The sequence below is a fragment of the Clytia hemisphaerica genome, unplaced genomic scaffold (assembly GCF_902728285.1).
Source record: "Clytia hemisphaerica strain Z4C2 unplaced genomic scaffold, Clytia hemisphaerica genome assembly, whole genome shotgun sequence".
Classification (NCBI taxonomy): Eukaryota; Metazoa; Cnidaria; class Hydrozoa; order Leptothecata; family Clytiidae; genus Clytia; species Clytia hemisphaerica.
Window position 1 is genome coordinate 369,863 of NW_027103392.1, and position 21,261 is coordinate 391,123.

At 34.8% G+C, this 21,261-nt stretch overlaps 2 protein-coding genes across 3 annotated transcripts in view; one reads left to right on the plus strand and one right to left on the minus strand.

The window, feature by feature from the left end:
- Positions 1-1,236: 1,236 nt before the first annotated feature.
- Positions 1,237-21,261, minus strand: part of LOC136824865 (protein unc-13 homolog B-like) — a 90,398-nt gene continuing 70,373 nt past the window's right edge. Inside the window, exons 45-46 of one of the 2 annotated variants that reach the window (XM_067080848.1) lie at positions 12,718-12,841; positions 1,237-1,927 (exon numbers count right to left, since the gene is read on the minus strand). In XM_067080848.1, the coding sequence (XP_066936949.1) occupies positions 1,636-1,927; positions 12,718-12,841 (416 nt within the window). In that variant the 3' untranslated portion in view covers positions 1,237-1,635. The remainder of the gene's footprint in view (positions 1,928-12,717; positions 12,842-21,261) is intronic. The other variant, XM_067080849.1, reaches the window with a different exon arrangement.
- Positions 15,892-17,996, plus strand: LOC136824862 (fibrinogen-like protein A). Its single transcript, XM_067080844.1, has 2 exons — positions 15,892-16,833; positions 17,540-17,996. The coding sequence occupies exon 1, from the start codon at positions 15,936-15,938 to the stop codon at positions 16,821-16,823; it is 888 nt and encodes a 295-aa protein (XP_066936945.1). The 5' UTR covers positions 15,892-15,935; the 3' UTR covers positions 16,824-16,833; positions 17,540-17,996.

The following is a 21,261-nucleotide window of genomic DNA, read 5'->3' on the forward strand; positions in this document are numbered from 1 at the left end:
AATTAGGTCATTAAAATTGTGAAACTTATCAATTTTAAACTTCAATTTTTAGTCACAGAATACCGACGTTTTGCATAAAATTTACATTTCGCACCTTTAGAAACGAACTCTTTCCGATCTCATGCCGGTTATCTCAGAAAAAATAGCGGAAAGATTCCGGAAAAGTGACAAAAATCCTAATGCGGAAATGAGAATCTTATACAAGCGACGGTATCGGAGAAAGGAATCCTAAGTACCTGAAAATCGGAATAAACAAATAAATAATAGGATGCATAAAATATGATTCAGTGAAAAAATAGATCTACATAATTTAAGATTTAATTTATTAAAGTTCAAGAAAAATATAAAACTGTCTCTCTATAGTGAACTGAAGAGCTTTAATTTATAAAGTCTGTTCAGATTGCCTATAATGTGGACATTGCTCTTAATATTTATTGTGTCCGGAAATAGAGCGACAAAAATTTACAGGGTGTCCAAAAAAAACATCAAAACTGTCTTTGAGTCAACATATTTTGTGTGCTTTGTATTGAGGCGTAGCATCAACAAGAAAAAAAGAGAGAAATGCAAAATGTATACTTTTGTATCCATCTTGATGTTATACCTTTCTCCAGACACCCTGTAGTTTAAAGAAAAATCCTCAAAACTTGTTACCTCAATCGAGTTTAGAATATTCAATTCAAAAGCAATCAAAATGAGTTTTTTTAAAAAGGTCATAAAAATCAATATAAATTATGAGGATCTCTATTTATGAAGCTTCTGCGCGGCTTTTTTTCGGACACACTGTAGTGCAGTTTTCTGGCTTAGTATATGATAATGCCAGTGTGTTTTGCAATCAAGTAGATCTGGTGGTGGGTAACAGAAATTATTGAAGCCTCAAGGTCAAATTCTTCGGTTTTCAATCAGATTAACGCCTAGCATCTCCGCAGATCTGATAGATTTTACGATCTCCTATACACTCTCACATTCCAATCTTCTCACCATTCCATGTGTGTTTCATTGCTACCCAGCGGGTACACAACGGCTTTTGGACGTCTAATGTACGCTTCTAGGACGTCCAAAGGTCTTCCATTAAATGTCCAAAAGACGTTGCGTGCACATAGGGTATCCAATCTAGGCCACGTGCATCCATGATATAGGTTTTGTTATAAGGGATGGGTTGAATCAAAGTCGACAAACACTTCCGCTTAGCTTAGCTTAGTTTTGCTAGGCAAAATCTTTAAGGGTTGGCGCTTTTAATATTCAACCTTTGTCACCGAAATTGAATTTAAAAATGCAAGTTTACGGTCTTGTGTACCATCTTTTTTTCAATGAAATTTTAACGAGGTCAATGATTCCCATTTCATAAAACTTGCTTGACAAAAAATTGCTAAGCAGATGCAGTTTTGAAGGCCGATTTTCATCCTTATAACAAACTAATAAATCTGAGAGATGCTTGCAGCTTATATCTGCAAACAAATAACCTCTGAGAGATGCTTGCAGTCTTTATCTAATCATATTTCATCTGCAAACGAATAACCTTTCTTAACCTGTTCAACCATAAACATCGTGCGAGATGTGTTCTTTGCCACCAGTCAGATTCTCATGTGTAACGTAGTTTTGGTTCCCAGACATTTGAAGATTGTCGTGTGTGATGTGCTATTTACTTCCGTTCATTTCTAGATCATAACGCCGGTCAAATTTCAACATAACGAAATCACGGGCTAGTTCATCGTTACTTCTCTGTGAGAGGATTCGTAGTATGGTCCAACCGAGATCGTTTAGAAAGAGAGAACGTCCTAGCACGCACGTCGAAAATGATCCGGTACTGTTTATATCGCGTAACGGAAGTACAGCAACGCCGATTAATTGATTACGACGTCCGAAACAAAAATCTTTGGCGGAAATTTGAAGCTCGTAACACGATAAATCTTCTTCGTTCCCAAGTTGACTAGAAATAAAGAAAAAATAGATTTGATTTTAATTTTTTGTTTTTGTAAGGTTTTTTTTCATAAAACTTTTATAAAGATATGTGAGATTTCAGATTTAAAACAGCAGGCCTTAGATATTTTATAAAGATATAAGAATAACGCTCACACTAGAAATTATTCTTATAAAAAGCATATATTTTTATAAACTAAATTCACTCTTATTTTTATAAGAACAATTTAAGAACAAAGTTGATTCTTAAAAGTGGTAAACTTCAAGTGAAATATAAGTGGGAAAGGAAAAGTGCCAAAAAAACAAAACAAACAGCCTAGCCTCAGCAAAAATTTACTGGTTCTTATAAAAAAGAGTATATTTTGTAAGACATGAGAAAAATTTAAAGTCTATTTCAAATTAGCTGGCAGTGTTTTTTCAAACCTCAATAACTTTTAAGTAGCGATTTTGATTTCGTTGAAAAGACAAACAGAAGTGGAATATTGTCATAAAGAATAAACTCAAAAAAGATCGGAAAATAAGGATTGAAAATGAAGAAGAAAAGTATGTAAAACATTGAAAATTTAGAATGACCTCAATAAAGTTTTTGGACAGGCAAGAGAAGAAATAACATTAGTACATGACTGAATTGATCAAAATGATTCTCTAATTACGTCATTCAAAAAGTCCTTCACTGAAAGATAATACTTCAAGTGACCACAAACCAACTCCCTTACCATTGCACACGTAAATGTTTAATTGGGCTCTTCCAGAAAAAAAAGTGTTCATATGGGGTGGAAGATATATTGTCTAGGGATATAAAAAAAATCCTGAAAAACTGCCATGTCCATTGGGTGAATTTGCAATGTCCAGGGGTAAATTTTAGTGTCCAGGAGGCCGATTCGATGCTTGTACAGGGATAAAACGCGTGTCTAGGGGGTGAAAAGTCAAAATGTCCAGGGGTAGATCATTGAAAATATAATATATCCTCCACCCCCCATGAATGTTTTTTTTCTGGAAGAGCCCATTGAAGGGCTTGGTGTTACTACACAGAAAAGGAAAATCTATTAAAGCTTTTTCTCTCTAATTCGATCTTATCAAGGAACCAAGAATAATAGAAAGATTCGGATTACAGAAAGTATTTTTACACGGATTTTCAGCTGAGGGACTTAAGGTTTAGTTCAAATTACAGATTGATTCGAATAATAGAAGGTCGAATTAGAGAGCATCAACTTTATGAATAAATGGGTAATCTTTTAACAATCCAAAGCCAAAATATGTTTACCGACATTAACGATTTCCCTCAAAAATTAAACATTTTTTAAGTCAAGGTAAAGATATAGGTCTTTATCCGTGAAAAGCAATAGTAAACTGAAAGATTATGGGATATCCTTTAGTTCATGGGACAGTTCTTTGTCATAAGTAGCACATAAACCGGAAATAAAACAAAGATTCCATTTTAAGCGAAAAATTAAGAGTCAAAATAACCAAAAATCTTTTGGTAAGTAAAATTTGTCAGCCGAAATTTATCTTCGGGTCAAAAATAACCGTCGTTAAAAATCGTCGGCTATAAAAATTTGTCGGTAAAAAAAGACGAAACATCGCTTTGGTGATGACATATTTTACCGACGGATTCTTTCCGAAAATTAATTTTAACCAACGAATTTAACAAATGATAAGGGTAAAAACAACTACGCATGAAATAGCACCAAACATGTAAACTATTTCTATAAATAAATATCACCGTAACGTCAGGCATCCTCTCAAATGATGCAAGACGAATTACTAAATGTTTTTATTTCGGCGGATTAACATTTTTAGGCCCACCTTCATGATGAAAATACCAAACCAGATACATATCAATCTTATGAATCATTGCTTTAAAGTGTACCCAAAAAATGGTTGAAATTTTTTAGCTATGATGTACTTTTAGTAATGTTTTTAACTATTTTCTTTCCTAAATATAACTTGCTCGGTCGCGTGGTTTCTATACAAACGCTGGATTGGAAGTAGCAGTTACCACCAGAATTTAAAAAATATAAAACTGGAAAACAAAGAAAGTGTTAGATTCAATCTGTAATCCGAAGTACAGTGCAAACTTTAAGGCTTCAAATTTTCTTGCTTGGGAAAATTTTGAAGATTTGCCTCTAGCCTTCGGCTTGAATCTCATTAGTTGACTCTTTCTCCAGAATAATTACACGGGCTAAAAACAAAGGGAAACAGCAACGCTAGAGAAATTACCATAATTTGTAATAAGCTGTGCTTTACTTCTGATGAATATTTTAAAATATTTCTTTTTAAAATAAATATTTCACACATTATATACATTATTCACTTAGTATAGGATGTAAGAAAAAAATTCCCTAAATTTCATTTTAAAATATTTACAATATATACATGTGGTTTATTGTTGCCGCTAAAAATTTGCGTGGAAATCACAAGATGCTACGTTACTGGCCAGCAAGGGGATTCGTGCTCATTATACTACCGGCTGTTTTGTAGAGTTATGCGAAGTTTCTGAATATGAGATTCAGTTATCGGCCAAAACTTAGTCGGCCCTAAGTGATTAAATTTTAGCTTGGTGACTAAAATTAGGGCCGACTAAAAATTTGGGCCGACTAAAATTTGCGCCGACTAAAAATTTAGAAATGGCCAAAACTTAGTTATTAGTCGGCCCTTAGTGACTAAATTTTGACGAGGTCGACTAAAGTTAAGGCCGACTAAGTTTTGGCCGATAAGGTAACGCACCTATTATAGTGAAAAGTTAAAGTATTGAGAGACCAGCTCTATTATCAACATAAAATCTGGATGTTGGTTAAAAATAACACCGATGGTAAAGTTACTGTCTTTTCAATGTAGATAAGTTGTTGCCAACAGTTTTTCTGGACAAAGGTTTTTCTACTTTCTTTGGTAGAGGACCAATCAAAAGCAGAGGAAGTTTCAATGCAGTGAATAGATAGACTTTCAATTTTACCCACAAGACACTTTTCCTTATGACATATGTCAACCGTTTATCCTGCAATGCATAAAGAGTACGGTTGCATGAGTTCGACGCACGTTTCAAGTATATTAAGCTATTGGCGAGTTCTTTGATAGAGGACTATAGGAACATTAACTCTCACTAGAATTGGATCTTAAATCTTCACCTTTCCTTCATAACTCTGATGCACAAAACGAAGTGGTTTTCACGCCGAATCTATCCACCGTCGTTTCCGTATGGTCGTTGTAATACCACGGAATCCCGTTGTCCACGATCTGATGCCCGTCACATCCCGTCACCGTCATCCGACGCGCGAATTTCATTTGCCGTTTAATAAATGACGGCGTCTTCGAACGTAATTTACATGGTTCGTTTGCGTTAATTACGTCATCTTCGTCGTTGTCGGAGAATTCGTCAGACGACGGTCGACTGCGATCTATGATTTGTGAAAGACGTTTGACGACGTGATCGGAGAGTGTTTTACGGAGTTTGTTCACCATCGTTGCGTTTCTTCTTTTCTTCCTTTCCTCGTGTTTTGATGTTGCACTTGCTTCTGTAACTGTCTAAAAGAAAAATGAGAGAGAAATTTAGTTTCAATTTTTGTTAAGTCAATCTCCACCCAGTGAAGCTTTGTTTCGAATGGTCTTAAACATTCCAAATATGAAAAACAATTGAGATGTTCAATTGGTCTAAGAATATCAGCAGAGAGGGATATATTCTACTATATAAGGAACAAAAGAGAAAAGTTAAATCAAGTCATAAGTCAAGGAGCTCTTCAGAGTACCTACCTACGCAAGTCACAGAGTGGCTTAACATGAAATTATAGAGGAAAACTGAGTGATTTAGAGCACTTATTCACGGTTAGAAAGAGATATTCGATGTATCTCACATTTTTAAAAAAGGCAGGCCATATTTTAGAAAGGCAGGGCAGCGTCCGTTGGTGGCCAAAAAGGGCACTTTTTCTTGTGTTTTTCTGCTAAAAAGGAGATTTTAGGAGGGGCAGCGTCCGATGACCGGATGCTAAAAGGGCATGAAAAATGGCCTGAAAGGGGTAAGTTTTCACAAAGTCAATGTAGATAGTACTGGAAAACTTGAAAATGTAGAAGCAGCAAATTAGTAGAACAGAAAAATGAAGCGACTGCTTATTATGTATACTTATGTATACTGCTTATTACATAAGCAGTCGCTAGATAGTACTGGATAGAGTATACAAAATATTCCACAATCTACAATCTAAAGGACATTTCCTCGGCAAGTAGAAGGACCTTGGAGTAGAAGGGGGGAACTACGTAAAATAGTTTACTTACCAGTATATTAACTATATCTGTATCTTCTCTTGTATTGCTTTTAAAATTCGTTCAAATTTGTTCCCTCCTCTCAGCTACGTTTCTTGATTGGTCTTGTTCCAAGTGTCTTGCTGAAACTGTTTGATCAATTGCCAGAAAAAAGTTGCTCCAACATCTCTTATAAGCCACTTCTCAATGAATAGCTTAACTCCAATGTTTGTTTTGTGTGGTCAAAACGTCACCGATAAGTTAATCTCACTGAAGTGGCTCAAAACGCGTTTTCTGATTGGTTCAAAACGGAATAATATGATGTAATGGTGTTCTAATGAGCCAATCAGGAGGCTTCTCTCAAACAGGGTCAAAAGAATACGCGTCAAACACTTTTAATTGTACCCATACATAATATTATTAGATTTTTTTAAATCTAAAGAGGATTTTAATCCAAAATCAACAAATCACAAATTCCGAACACTAAACGTTGAACGGACGAAAATAAAAAATTTCTTTCCCTTTTTTCTTTCTACCCCTTGGCTTTTTATTTTTTCCGTGCCTGTTTTACATGAAAACATGTGATAATTTTTTACTTTGTTATTTGTTATTTTATATATGTAGCTGTTCACCCTCAGCAAAACACAAACTAATGAAAAACGAATCAAGCCTGGGTTCTAACCAGCTCCGTTAGTTTTTGAAATCATTTACATGTTTCTAACGGCCTGTCAGATTCAATTAGATTCATTCAAAAATATTTTTGCTTATGCAAACCTTTACAACCCTTCTGTCCGTTTTTTGTTCGTTTTTTTTTGCTCTTACGTATACAAACCATAAAAGATAACAGCAGATCGAAACGTAGAAATTGACGTGAAACATCGCAAAAATTCATTGCATAAAAAAACCTGGGGCGTGTTTTTCTTACTTTGTTTTGATCAATATAAACTGACTTTTTCTGTTAGACATTCATAATTTTTAGTCTTCCTCAAATAGCAATAACAAATTCTTTAACTAAAGGTTTCTTCACGTAGAGCGAACGCTATAACGGTTTGAAGCATTGAGCTGAAATTCTTGAAGGAGCTAAAGAGGAAACTTTTCGATGGGAAATGTAGTCATTAAAACGCGTGTGTGACCTGCCAAGGTTTCACACTACCGAGTTTATGTATCGGAGGATATCGAGGGCGACGGTAAGTGAAATCGACACAAAACAAAGTCGAGAATTGATGTACGGCTCTATATTGCCTTTGCTCACCTAAACAGGCGACGGTATCTTGGTGTTTTTACCGTCATCCAGCAAAGTGGACGGCGATTTCGGCCCCATGTCAGCTTTGCTTTATACCGTCACCCTCGATTTATCTCGAATACATAAACTCGCTACTATCGTCGGATGGAAAATAAAAATTAACGCCGGGTTTCGAAAAAATGTTCCACGTTGAAACAAAACAAAGAAAGCGCTAGATTCAATCTGTCATTCCCAAAAGCAGCGCAAATCTTAAAGCTTCACTTTTTCTTTGAGAAAGGTTGCAGATTCGTCTCTAGCACCATCGGGGCTTTAAATTCGCCCAAAAAAGAAATCACACCAAAATTAACCCTAGATTGTAATCGCCATAGCAACAGTATAGACAGAAAAACAACTGCGCGCGAGAAATACCATTAGCGATTAAAGGCATCTTAAGATTGTGGTATTTAGTCTTGTATGTTGCAATGAATTGCATACATTCATTCCTTAATGCGATTATTCAGGAGGCACTTTATTTCAGGATGGGAAAAGAAAAATGACAAGAGCTCATTACAGAGGCAGAGATGTGTTACGTCACCCGCTTTTAGGACTGAGTACCACCAGCTGTGAAAGCTACCAGCGCAACAACCAACTCATCCTTTGATGGTATTTATAGATGGAAGTTCAATCCGTTTTTGCATCGGAATTAGCTTTAGCTTTAAGTTTATGCATTTTCACTTTTGAGGACGGCGGAGTGACTGAATTGATTCGGAAAAACCCGCAGTTCGGACCCGCAAAATTGAGGACGGTATAAGTGCTGATTGACCGTGATCCTCGGTCAATCATAGCTCTAGTTCTAGACAAATCAGAAGTTAACCGTCTTCGTCGTAGAAAAACTCAAATATAAGTCACTTTTTTCCACGTCGGCCGTTAGAAATTTCCCCGTATTGAAGTGACTCGACTCTCTTGAGAATATTCAGTAAAGTTATGGCTCGAAACACTACATTTACATTAGTTCATCACGAAATTAGAACCGGAAAAACATATTTTCCGAAGGACAGAATTACCCCAGTCGATTACATTAGTTCATCACGAAATTAGAACCGGAAAAACATATTTTCCGAAGGGCAGAATTACCCCAGTCGACATTAAACGTTGTTTCCACGCTTATCTAACATTCACAACGTCCATAAAACGTTAGATTAACGTTGAAACAACGTTGTGTACCAGCTGGGAACACTGCACGACAAGGTATAAGGAACTATTTTAACTGGCCGGAAGCAAAGAGTTTCACATCATGAAAAGTGACATTTCCTGCGTTCAAAAACATGTCAAATTCAACATAAAGATATGAAAAGTTTTTGAAGGAAATATTTGAATGGGTTTGAGGACATAACGGTATGATAAAAATTGTCCTGTTTTCAGATCGTGAAGATATATTCCCTTGTGCAAAAGCACGCAATTTCTATGGTTTATTCAAAAAAACATTGTTAAGATCCCCACAAGAGATCACTTCAAAGGACAATAAATAAGAAAATCAATTCGAGAGACAAAGATGTGGCAATTTTTATTTGGTTGAATTTGAAGAAAGATGATTATAAAGAACAGAGTAAAAAGTCACGGTAAAGCTCTCGCTCCTTAGTAAAATACTTTGATCATCCTAAAGTTTCTTGAAGAAATATATGTTTTGTATCTCATCTTAGGAAATTGGACAAGAGGAAATCTACCATATTTCACAATATAGAAAAAACTTTATAATTGTGAAAATATTAGTCCCTTTTTAATGTTTCATTTTTATTTTATCTATAATCCCCCAATTTATATCTGAGACACTTCACATGATCCCCCTTTCCCCCACTCAACACTTTAATAGTGGGGTCCGGGGGACGGATTTTCATCTTGCAAAAATGTTTAGAATTCTTCTGTCTCGAGATATTTGTCGGGGCATTGTAGTGCTTCCTTTCCTTGAGGTCAGATCTATGATTTTCATCAGTGATGAATGTTAATAAGTGTTCCAATTTAAAAGAACACGTGCTCAAAACACTTTGTCATTTTGAAGAGAGTGCGAAGAGGCACATGGCGCGTAAAGAGTTAAAATTAATGAAAGTTACATATAGTATTCCATATATAAATATCGAAATTCAAGTAGGGGTAAAAGATTGTTCCAGTGGGGATGGTTTTGGAGTGCAGTTTTTAAACATTGATTTTCGGATGGGGATGAAATCAAAGTCAATTTCTCAGTGGGGCTGAAATTCCCGGGGACGAAGTTTTTGCCAAATTTTCAAGTGGGGCTGGGGTCCCAGCGGGTCTGTGACACAGGGTGTTTCAATGAATGGTGCCATACAAAAAAAATTGAAGAAATTCCTAATAAAGCTATCGAGATTGAATACCAGTAACTTTCAGATGACTATCTCTTGCCAACTGGCTCGCAAAGTTGTTTTTACGTACATTTAACGTTTGATGAAGGTTAGGCATGTCAGGTGGACGCTGTTATGGTGTTCTGTGCCAGCTTGGTATTCTTTTTGGAGGTAGCGAAGAGCTTGTCTTGATGTTTTTAAGCACCCACGTCAGATTTAAAGTATTAACGAATTTTTCACCTGTTTTTTTTCATTTCCATAGGGGTTCTGGCAAAACATTTAGAAACACAAAATTTACTCCACTTAACAAATCCTAACTCCATAGAAAGAATACAAAATAAAATTTTATAAGTTCGATGCGACCTAAATAAGTCTTAATACCGTTGAAGTATAGACAGTGATTAAACCTCTGGAACTCCTTTATAAAGGCGATAATTTTAATGTACAAAACAAACAGGTCTTGGATTAGGGAGATAATCTCACCAAAAAATGCAAGCATGAAGATTTGCGATAAACCAGAAATCTATAAGTATGGGATTTCTGTGGACATATCATTGAAATTAATCATCGTTTGATCATGAAATTGTGAATTGAAGAGATGTTAGTGTTTTTTGTTTGGTAACCATAGAGTTTGCTCCACTGATCTTTATAAATCCTAGACCAAGTTTTATCTGCCATCTTTGATCCTAATGATCCTAATGGTAGCACTACTCAATGTTGGTAAATCTATAATTCAATGAAACTTTCCGTGCGACACACAAATACCATGCTACATAGCAATGACACTCTACTTTCTAGAACGGAGAAGTGACTGAAATGATTAGGAACGACCCGCAGTTTTGAATCAAAAAACAAGAATTGTAAAATTGATAAATTACAGTCGTCACATATAATCAAAATAGAAAAAAACACAAAAAACAAATAGACTGGCAAATAAGAATCCAAAGGGAAGATCTTCTCTACAAATGAAAGGAGTTTTGTCAACCGAGCAACTTGTGTCAGTTAATCAGCCTTTTGTTATCTCAGGCTCACACTTACAATTCGGTTTATCACATAAGGGAGAAATTGAAGATTAAAACATTTTACGGCGACCTTTTTTGAGTCGTTGCCAGCATTTCAGTGAATTCGTCAAATCCAAATAAGGTTGCCAAAAAAACTTTTTGAGTAAATTTGTTTTTCAGATTTACTTTCTCTCTCAAAGTTAAGAGGATTTGATAGAGAAGGTGGACCTTCTGGTTTCAAAAGAATTTCAAAGGAATTTTTCCTTAATTTTTACTAACTGTAGTACATAATGCCAAAAAGTGAGCAACTCTTCGGTCCTCAGTTCTTACAAACAAAAAGGTTCCTCATTTACAGTATACACTCTTTTTTCATGAGAACCAGTAGATTTTGAATGAGGTTCGGCTGTTCTTACTAGTTATGTTTTTTACACTTTGAGCCTCAAGTTGTTCTTAAATCCTGTTCTTGGTGAAATTGAGATATTAGGCTTTTTACCCAATTTTACTACTTTGACCTAAATTACTTGAAAGTAATAATTTCAGGCGCATTATTCTTAAATTGTTCTTATCTCATTGTTCTTATAAAAAAAGAGTGTATGTATACTTTACAGTTTCCAAGAATTTCAGGATGTATTTTTGTTTAATTTTTTGAAAATTTGATGAAGAAGAGATTCTTAAAATATTTGAAGTAAAAGCTTCAAAAAAATTGTCTTACGAATTTTGGGTCCTCTTTCTGACTTCAACTAGTAGATAAGAGAAGTACATCTCTATGAATTTCCCATAATCACTATCTGACGGTTGCAAGCACCATATAATAGAACTCTTTGTATTTTTAGTAATGCTTTACATGATTTTTAGCACTGATAATTGTTTTTTAAATCAAATTTCTTGGTTAAATTGAGCGAAAGATGTCTCAAATCAATCTTGGTATTTCAATTTATAATCAAGTTTTTGGGTCCCGTTAGGAAAACATGTTTTGATATTACTTTGTCAACAACATATCTAAATATAAAATCGGCCACTTGAGTAGAAAGTAAACCATTTTTCAAGGGGATTGGCTGACATCCAAAACAACTTGAATCTCACTTTAGAAGTGTTTGAAATCACTCTTTTGCTGAGTTCGTTTTATAAGAAAATCCAAAATTTTTGAAGCCTTCGGATGCTCTTAACTTTTTTCAGATTCAAGCCGAAAAATGTTCCTAACATGTTCTTATTTTCACCATTTTGTGGGTATTTTGTGCGTTTTCATCCAAGAAATCGGATGTTTTAGACGTTTTAGAGTCCCCAAAACATTAAAATGTTCTTAACTTGCTCTTAACATTTTGGCCATCGAAGCCTTATGTTCTTGGTTTGTTCTTATAAAAAAAGGAGTAGCACAAACAGAAAGGAGACAGATTTTTCGTATTTCCAAAAAGCACTTCAAAAACTTTTAACCTTTCCTTTGAAACTTTTAATCTATGAAGTTGTTCAGTGGAAAATGCCATTTTGTAGAGGGCCTCAGAGGGTGGATTTTCAATTTCTTTCTTAAAAAAACCCTCAAATATAAAAAAATGAAGGCATGATTAAAAAGTTAGTCCGTGCTCGAAATACTCATAACTATCGCCATACGTCCTAGTCTGAAGATCCATGCTATGATTTCTTCATTTATATAATGATGGCGAAATGAATAGCATGGTTTGGGTTGAGAGTTTGAATCTCTGTCTTAGCTTCAAACGACGGTTAAAACAGAGCCAATCAAATTCTTTTATTCTTTCACTGGTCACACTTTATTAAAAAATGTTGTTTTAATTTTAGTAAGCGAGGACAGTACTAAATTCGAATTTCCCACTTTAAATTTTTTGAGACAGAAATCTGCCTCACAGCCCAAACCCGTACTTTGTACATTAGTTCAAAGAAATACAGGACGGACCTCCTGTCTACATACGTCGAGTAAAAAAACTGGATTGAGATTCGGAGATTGATGAAGGGAAATGGAAAATGGAAAAATACTTACAAATGCATAGTTTCGTTATATTTTGGATTGAGGTTATTATTTTTGGATTTGGTGGAATGTTTTCTTCTCTTGTCACTGAGGTGTGGTCCAAGGATGTCTACCTCCACGAACGGTCTGAACATGCCTGAAATCAAAGATAAAGGGTGGTTACATTCTTATAAGAACAATTTAAGAACAAAGTTGAGCCTCGAATTGTTGAATTTTAAAGCAATTAAAAGAAGCCAAGGGACTGAAATTTTAGACTGGAGTTGCTCACATTCCGTGTAGTACAGTATTATATACGATGATATTAATTTATCCCTAATATTATTTTTGCTTATTTCTATTATTTTGTGAAGCATGCTAGACTATAAAATTTGTATAAAAAGCTTAAATTAGGCGAGACCAATTTAATTTGTTGTTCTACGGGCGCGACCGACCCAGTTTTTGCTGCAAACGAAAAAATAATAATATTGAATTTCCTGTGCCACACATTTCCAATAATAAGTATTCATTGAAAAAATTCACACTTAAAAAAAAAAAAGAATCCTGAAATCTATGCACGAAAGATTTTATTACAAACTCCATCAAATATGAATGATGAACTTTTGATTAAGATTATTTGAAAATATTACTTTGAAGTCTTCCTTCTTATTTTCATTTAACCGACCGACCACTCATATTTTGCTAACGATCTGCCCGTAGAAGAGGGCGCAATAACCTGAATTTAAAGAACAATCACGTTCATTTTTACATTCAAAAGTGAAAATGAAAGTAGAATTATTACTCTCATACTAAATTATTATTAACGGGAAACAAAAAAGGAATGATTCAGAGCATATAAAATATAAAAATATAACAAGAAGAAAGATGCTAGAAGAAAGATGCTAGAAGCTTAATCTACTCTAATCGAATTTATCTTCACGAGATTTAAAATCAGAAAAATGTTTTGGATTCCACGGGTCAGCGCTTTTTAGGTTTTGCGCGGATTTATTTTCACGAAAGTGCATGAGATTAGCCGTAAATGACGCTCAAAATGTAAATTTCGGCCATAAATAGAACAGTCAGAGCAATTTTTTACACAAACTACGATTTTTGAAAATTTAGCGTGGATTTATTTCCGCCTCAAACCAATTTTGGTAGACACGAATTTTATAAATCAAGGTAGATTCTTCCTTTGGAAAAGAGGTGATAAAAAATCTTACAAAACAGTTTGAAGTTTGAAGTTTGAATAAATGTTTTAAAAACAAATATCAACCCACTACATGCGAAAATGTCCAAAATACCATATTTGATGTTATATGAATGTTCTCTGAAGGTGGAGTGTTTTGTAAGATTTTTTATCACCTCTTTTCTAAAGGAAGAATCTACCTTATGGTTGATGGTGGGGACCTTCAGAGAACATTCATATAACATCAAATATGGTATTTTTTCGCATGTAGTGGGTTGATATTTGTTTTTTAAACATTTATTCAAACTTCAAATATCTGCCAACAATTTAGGATTCTAGGAAGAGTTTACATATGCTTGAATCCTGGGTAAACTTCTGTGTAGTAATTTTCAACACGCACCAAGTTGCAATGGGAAAATGATCAAGCGATGTAGTTGAAGTGTTTTAAGCTTTTTTCACATGCACGTAAAAAAAGTGACGAAATTGTTCCCCATCGAAAAAATAATTCCACAACATCAACCAACTTAGCTTTTACCTCGATTTTTTAAACCTCCTACAGTACTTTGGTACTTTTCCAGACATATTTTCTTTATAGGAAGTTAGCCTGACTTCTTTTTGTAAAGAGTGGATTTAACTATTGATAAAACATGTTGTACATTGCTACAGATTCAAAATGATTTGAGTAGAACTAGCTACTCAGAAGCAGCCACCGACCTAAAATTTGCAAATTGTTCTGATTTGCCAGCTGGAAGGATTTCCCCAAAATTAAGAACAGTTCCTCGTTTTCCAGGGAAAAATTTTTTACTTTAGATCTGTTATATTTTTCCAGCTAGGAGGTAAAAAAACTTTCGGAACAGGTACGAAATTACCAGGCGACTGATTTTATGCGAATTAAAACTGTTCTTATCTACCAGGGGTGACAAAATCTAATAAGAATATAGATCGCTATTGAAGGACTTTTAAGAACAGAAACTTGATTTCCAGCTAACAGTTTGAATATCTGTGCAAACAGATCAACAATTTCCAGATGTTTTGTAGAACAGATGGAGAATTTTCAGCTGCCACTCCAGGCAACCACATTCAGAAGGAAAAGAACATATCTCAAAGACTTTTTGACTTTTTTGAAATTCCCTCAGAACAGGAAATTCTTAGACACCTTATTCTTTGGATATCAAACTATTTGTTTCATAAAAACAGATTATACTTTTCAAGCTGGTCCCAATCTTCAGTAGAACAGATTATACTTTTCCAACTGGTCCCAATCTTCAGTAAAACAGATCACTTTTTTCCATCAGACCTTTTTTCTTTAGTTCGCTAAGAACATACCGCCGTATCCAGCTGGAACGTGCCTTTAGAACAGATATTTTGAAGTCCCCTTCGGTGGAGGCTTTCGGATACTCAATAGACTAGACTCTGACAGAGCTTTGCTTTTTGATAATGTTTTTTTGATGACACTGAGTACAGTTTTTAGGTTGAAGGGAGACCTTCGAACAAAAATATACCTCTACGACAGAACACTAAATTCTAGATCAAAATTTATGGAAATTTTTATTGTTAATGTTTGGTGCAAATAATTTTCATTTTTACCAAGAATATGTCATTCACCGATTTAAAATCTGTCAAAAGAAAATTAACTAATATTTCCGAGCGTGCAGAGAAAAATGAAAAACATCACCGAGAAAAAGGAAGTAAGTTCAAATTATTTGTTTAAATTATTTGTTAAAATTATTTGTTTTATGTCAAGAGGTGCACAGGCGAAAACTACGCGAAATTCACGAAACCCCCTGATTCAATCTGCGTTAAACCAAGCTTTCAACCCCCTTGACAAGAGATTTTCAAAAAGACTGAGCACTAAGATCATTATCCCTTCAAAATCTTTGACCATAAAAGGATAAATTTACTTTCCATTAAACAAATTAGTGGAATTACGTACACTCTTGTTTGGAGCAATGAGGCAAACGAAACTCGATAAGTCAAGTAATTCATGAACCTACAACATGTATAAGAAGACCACTAAAATTTCAACAAAACACCAAACACTGGTTCAAAGCTGGCGAAGGACAGTAAAATGGCACTAACAGGAAGTCAAATCTTCATATTCATCTGCATACAATGGTTTGCGTATACATCAGCCACTGGCAATGAAACAGTAGATGTCTTGGTTGACCGATCAATCTCCAATCTCCAGAAAATCAAACTAAAGATGAAGTTACTTTCTCTGGTCAAAAAGATGTATGGCGATTGCTTGCCATGTAGATCGATCCCTAATAGCAAAAGCTGTGATTGCACAGCCATCAAACCAATGAAAGATTGTCTGGAGTTTTTGCAGAACGGCTACACCAAGAATGGAATCTACAAAGTAACACAGAAAGAAAACGTCTACTGCGATCAAACCACTCAAAATGGTGGCTGGACGATATTCTTAAGGAGACAAGATGGATCCACAGACTTCAAACAGAACTGGCTGGACTACAAATATGGTTTTGGTAAACTGACCAGTGAATTTTGGCTTGGAAATGAAATAGTCCATGATTTGACCAAACCATCAGTGGCTCCAAAGAAGTCAGAGCTGTTGATCAACATGCGAATGAAAGGACAAACCAAATTAGTTTTCGCCAAATATGATAATTTTGAAATTGGAGACGAGGTGAGCAAATACACATTGAAGATCAGCGGTGTATCAGGCAATGCATCTCATTTAACTGGACCCAATTCTTTTCTTGATTACCATAACAACATGAAGTTTTCAACGTATGATCAGGATAATGACAACTATGGATATAGTTGTTCGAATCGACACGGGAGAGTTGGTTGGTGGTTCAATAGCTGTTATTACACGCTTTTGACTGGTAATTACAAATTCACAAAGGGCTTTCATCCCGGTGAAATCTATTGGTATTATCCCAATGAAGTCGAACCCGAGTTTGTCCAAATGATGATGCGCCGTAAGCTCTAATCATTAAAAAGTAAGTTCATTTTATAGATTACGATATGATTTCAAAATCTTTTTAATAAAAACTTCAACCGCAGGCGTCAACGTTCGGATTTTTGACATCGCGACACGTACTCTTAGGTTCCAAATAAAAGGGGGGGGGGGTGGGTTCGAATAAACAGGGGGGTTCGAAAATTTTCTAGATTTTAATAAACGGGGGGGGGACCTAATTGCCGGGGGGGTTGGAAATTGTACTTCTGAAACCCAAAAGTAAGGTAAAAATAGGCTAAAATCAGGCTATTTAGAGCAAAATATAAAGGAGCCTTCTCTTTGACAGCTGAAAATATTCTTAGAGATTAATAAACGGGGGGTCCTAATAAGGTCCGGGGGGGTTGGAAAATTTTCGAAAAATTAACAAGCGGGGGGGGGGGCCCGTTTATTTGGAACCTAAGAGTAACAAAATTCTTCTTATGATTTTTTTCCTCTGATGGTTCATTTTCAAGCGACTTCAAAAATTTACCGTGGACGTTGGAAAATTGTGGCCATTTGTTATCAGGTTATTTAAAAATTTGTTTTGCTAAAAAAGTTTTATGGGCTATTTTTTGATTGGGTCAATTGTAAAATTCTCTCAATGGGATCCTCTATCCCTAAATCCACTTAATTTTGATACCATCATCGGACGTCCAGAAAATCTTACAGTTTCAATACATACATAACATGTAAAATTACTCTTTTTTCAGAGCAACCTCAAAACCGTGGACACGAAAAAATGAAAACATTAATTCAAACGATGAGAACCAATACAATCATATTTAGTCTAATTTTCTAAGAAATTGTATGTTTCAAATTCTGAAAAAACTTGAATGTTCTTAAAATATTCTTAAATTTATAGCTTAGATATCGTATGTTCTTATTATATAATCATATTGTTATTTTTTTTCGTTCTTTCAGTTAAATTTATCTTGTATAGACGTCTGAAGATTTTGAAACCTTCGGACCGTGGGCTTTAAGTCTAAAAAATGTTCGTAATATGCTCCTATTTTTAGTCTAATCTTCTAAAACAAATTGGATGTTTTAGAGTATGAAAAAACTTAAATTAAGGTGGACAAATCTTTTAGCCGTTTTAGCAAAACTATGGGGATGAATGGGTTTTTGAGTTATCTTGAGTAACGCTTGAAGGATAATGTTGACCAAACACATCAAGATTTTATTTTTTGAATCAGTTAGCCTCTAACAACCATTTTCACAAAATTTCAATTTTTATTTTAGTGTGGGATGGATTTTTGATTTATCTCGAGCTTGAACTAAAAACAAATGTGAAATTTATCTTAAAAATATAGATAATACAATACCACACGTATTCTACTCAAAATAATTATCATGGTGTCAGCCCCCCCCCCAGAAATCTGAAGGGCACTTAGGCCAGGTTAGTAGAGGGGGGCTAATGCCTTGCAATTCTTTGGGGTTACCTATTCATTAAGGGTACCTAGCTGTCTTGATGGAGGCTCTGGGGGCTGGTTATATTTTACAAATTGAATATTTCAAAATATTTCAAATTATTGATTTTTTTTTACCCCAGCACCTAGTTTCCCATCCAATTTCTCTTTCGTTTCCCATCACGCCATCTTTTGCTATATTTTTCTAATGTGGTTGTTTTGATTTACAGCCGCCATCTTTATAGCATAACAACAAAGCTTATTAGCAGGCGTTCATGCGTGAGCGCTTTCCACGCTATCATAGAGTAGCTAAAACGTCAGGACATAAATTTTTTGGCTGAATGGGGGTACCTAACTCAAAGCAATTTCTCAAGGGGACCTAAATTGCTAGGGGCACCATGCTCAATAGGGGCACCTGAAAAGTGGGCTGAAACCATGATTATAGTGTGTCCATCCGACACTGAGATAAAAATTGAATTTTTTTCAAAATGGTTGCTGGAGGCTAACTGATTCAAAAATTAAATCTGTTTTTACCAAAATTTTGAACTGTTTGGTCAGCATTATCCTTCTGTCTTTTACACTTTAAAAAATGATTATGGTTTTGATTGAGAAAGTCTCGGAGAAAGTAGTCTAGTTTCGAAATTTTATCTGCTATCTGAAATAAATTTCAACTCAACCTAGAGGACGTGGAATAATCCATATTTGCTATCTTTTAGCTACCTTCAAAAGTCTGTCTAAATGACTATGATATCTAAAAAAAATTAACTGAAGTCTGCCCTCAAGGTCGGGTTGATTTTCGATGATATATGGATGTTTGATTATAATATTTCTAGAATCTATCATTCTTTTATAGATTAGTGGTTGTCATTATAAAATATAACTATCGGCATCATTGATGCTACCGGTTTTCAAGTGAGTTATCAAAATATTATATTCAAGTTTCTTGTTAAATGTATCTCTTTACAAAAATGTCTAACTAAATTTTGAACATTGCCATTTATGTTGACGATAAGTTGGCCCAAAGCTAATACCACGATATTTTCTCGGATATTTCTCTCTTAGACCCGTTATTTCAGCAATGGATATTAGATAATGGTATTCGAAAGTGTGGTTACAGAATTCGAGGAGAAGTGTCAAAAAAGTCTTTCCATAAAATAGTTGGAATATTTATTAAGCCAGAAGATTTATTAATAGAAAAAAGTTTTACAGTTTTCTTCATCTCATCTATGGTAAAAGTATTAGTTGGAATGTTTAGTTCTTCAAAGACTTGATGAAGTGACCTGTTGGTACATTTCCGAGCAAGTCTGTAAAATGTTTTAGCCAGTTTGCCCTCCTTTTCTCTGCAGAACCTCCCTTTAGTTGAATGGAAGGGTAGTGCCTTTATGTCTAGATATATCATTAATGACTTTTCAATAGTTGTTTTGGAGAACGCTACGGTCTTTTGAATAACTAATTACTCCAACACAAACATTTTTAACGATAACGTCATCATATTGTTTTCTCATTTACAACACAGCAGTTACCTAGGAGGGACAAGCTGGAGTTTTTACAAGCTCTTATTTGATTTGGTTGGTCGTTAAGATCTAATAAAAGAATCTTATAACTTTTTCTAAAGAACGCGTCATCTCTATCACTTTAAATGACCAATTAGTGAAGTATCTTGTAAAAACTCCAGCTCATCCCACCTAGGAACAAGATAATTATCTAGTTTGTATTGGCTGAGGGAGAGTGCGGAATCTATTACGTGATTTTTTGGCGGGCTAGAGCCAAATCTCAAGGCTAACTCTGTCCCGTAAAATTTGACCTGTACGTCGTATTTTGGGGAGTGGATCTATCGCATGAAATTCTCCAATCTCACGTAATAGATATCGATTAGGATATAAGCGTGATCCACGGGAAATTTACCTTACGGAGATTGGGCTGAATCGTTTAGGATAAAAAATCACCCGAAAAAAATGTAAACAGAAAAGAGACTTTGGTAATTTTTTTTTGATTTCTGACGAGTTTGAGCTGAGAAAACTAACAGAAGAAATTTTTTGAATCTCATCTGTGGGAACTATGATGCATACAAACAAAGTGAAAGGATTCATTGCACAAAAGAAGGTCATAAAACAATCTTTGCTGACTTTTTTTATCAAACCAAAACAAACAGAAGTTTCTTTCTGGTTCTTTTATTTTTCTTCTCTTTTTTATCTTGCTTTTTATGTGCTCTTAAAGTCCAAATATATCCAAAGTAACCATTACAATGAACAGCATGTAACCATATTTCTTTTTCATGTTTTTCAGTGTATCTTTGGTGCCACCATCAAGTGCGAAGAAGCCAAAGTTATAATATCACCCACCCAAAGCAACAAACACGAAAAAGACTACTCTGCCAAGCTCAAATAAATTTACCCTTCCACCCGAAGCATAACAGAAGAAATCTTTATTTATTTTTCCAATTTCAGCTGCTACAACTAAGCAACGAGATTCAATTTCTGCTCTTCATCATCAACTACTCTTTTCTTTTTTTTCATAAGAACAGTTTTATAAGAACGATGAGGCTCAAAAATGCCAAAAAATAAGAACAATTTAAGAACAGTGGAGAGGCTGAAAGTATTGTAAAAAGTAGTAGTTATAGCAAAAAGAATCACTGGTTTCTAAAATCCTCTAAATAGTAAAGTAAATAGCCAAAACTTGTTTTTTACCTTAAAAAAAATTAGAACAAAAATAAGAACAATTCAAGGCTCGAAGTGCCAAAAAAATAAGAACAGCCGAGCCTCAGCAAAAATTTACTGGTTCTTATAAAGTGTATATATTGTACGTACAAATCTATCAGCCTGCTACTGTAAGAACCTGATGTCACACAACCGCTGAACTTCAAACCGTTCCCAAAAATTATATAAAGCTCTATCTTCTGGACAACTGCTACTGCTTTAAGTTCTCAATCCTTTACTGAAAAATTTTCATTGACTGGTCATCCTTCAACTTCTTCGACATTATAAAATCAAAATGTTAAAAACATTCAAAGAGGTCCCACCAGACCC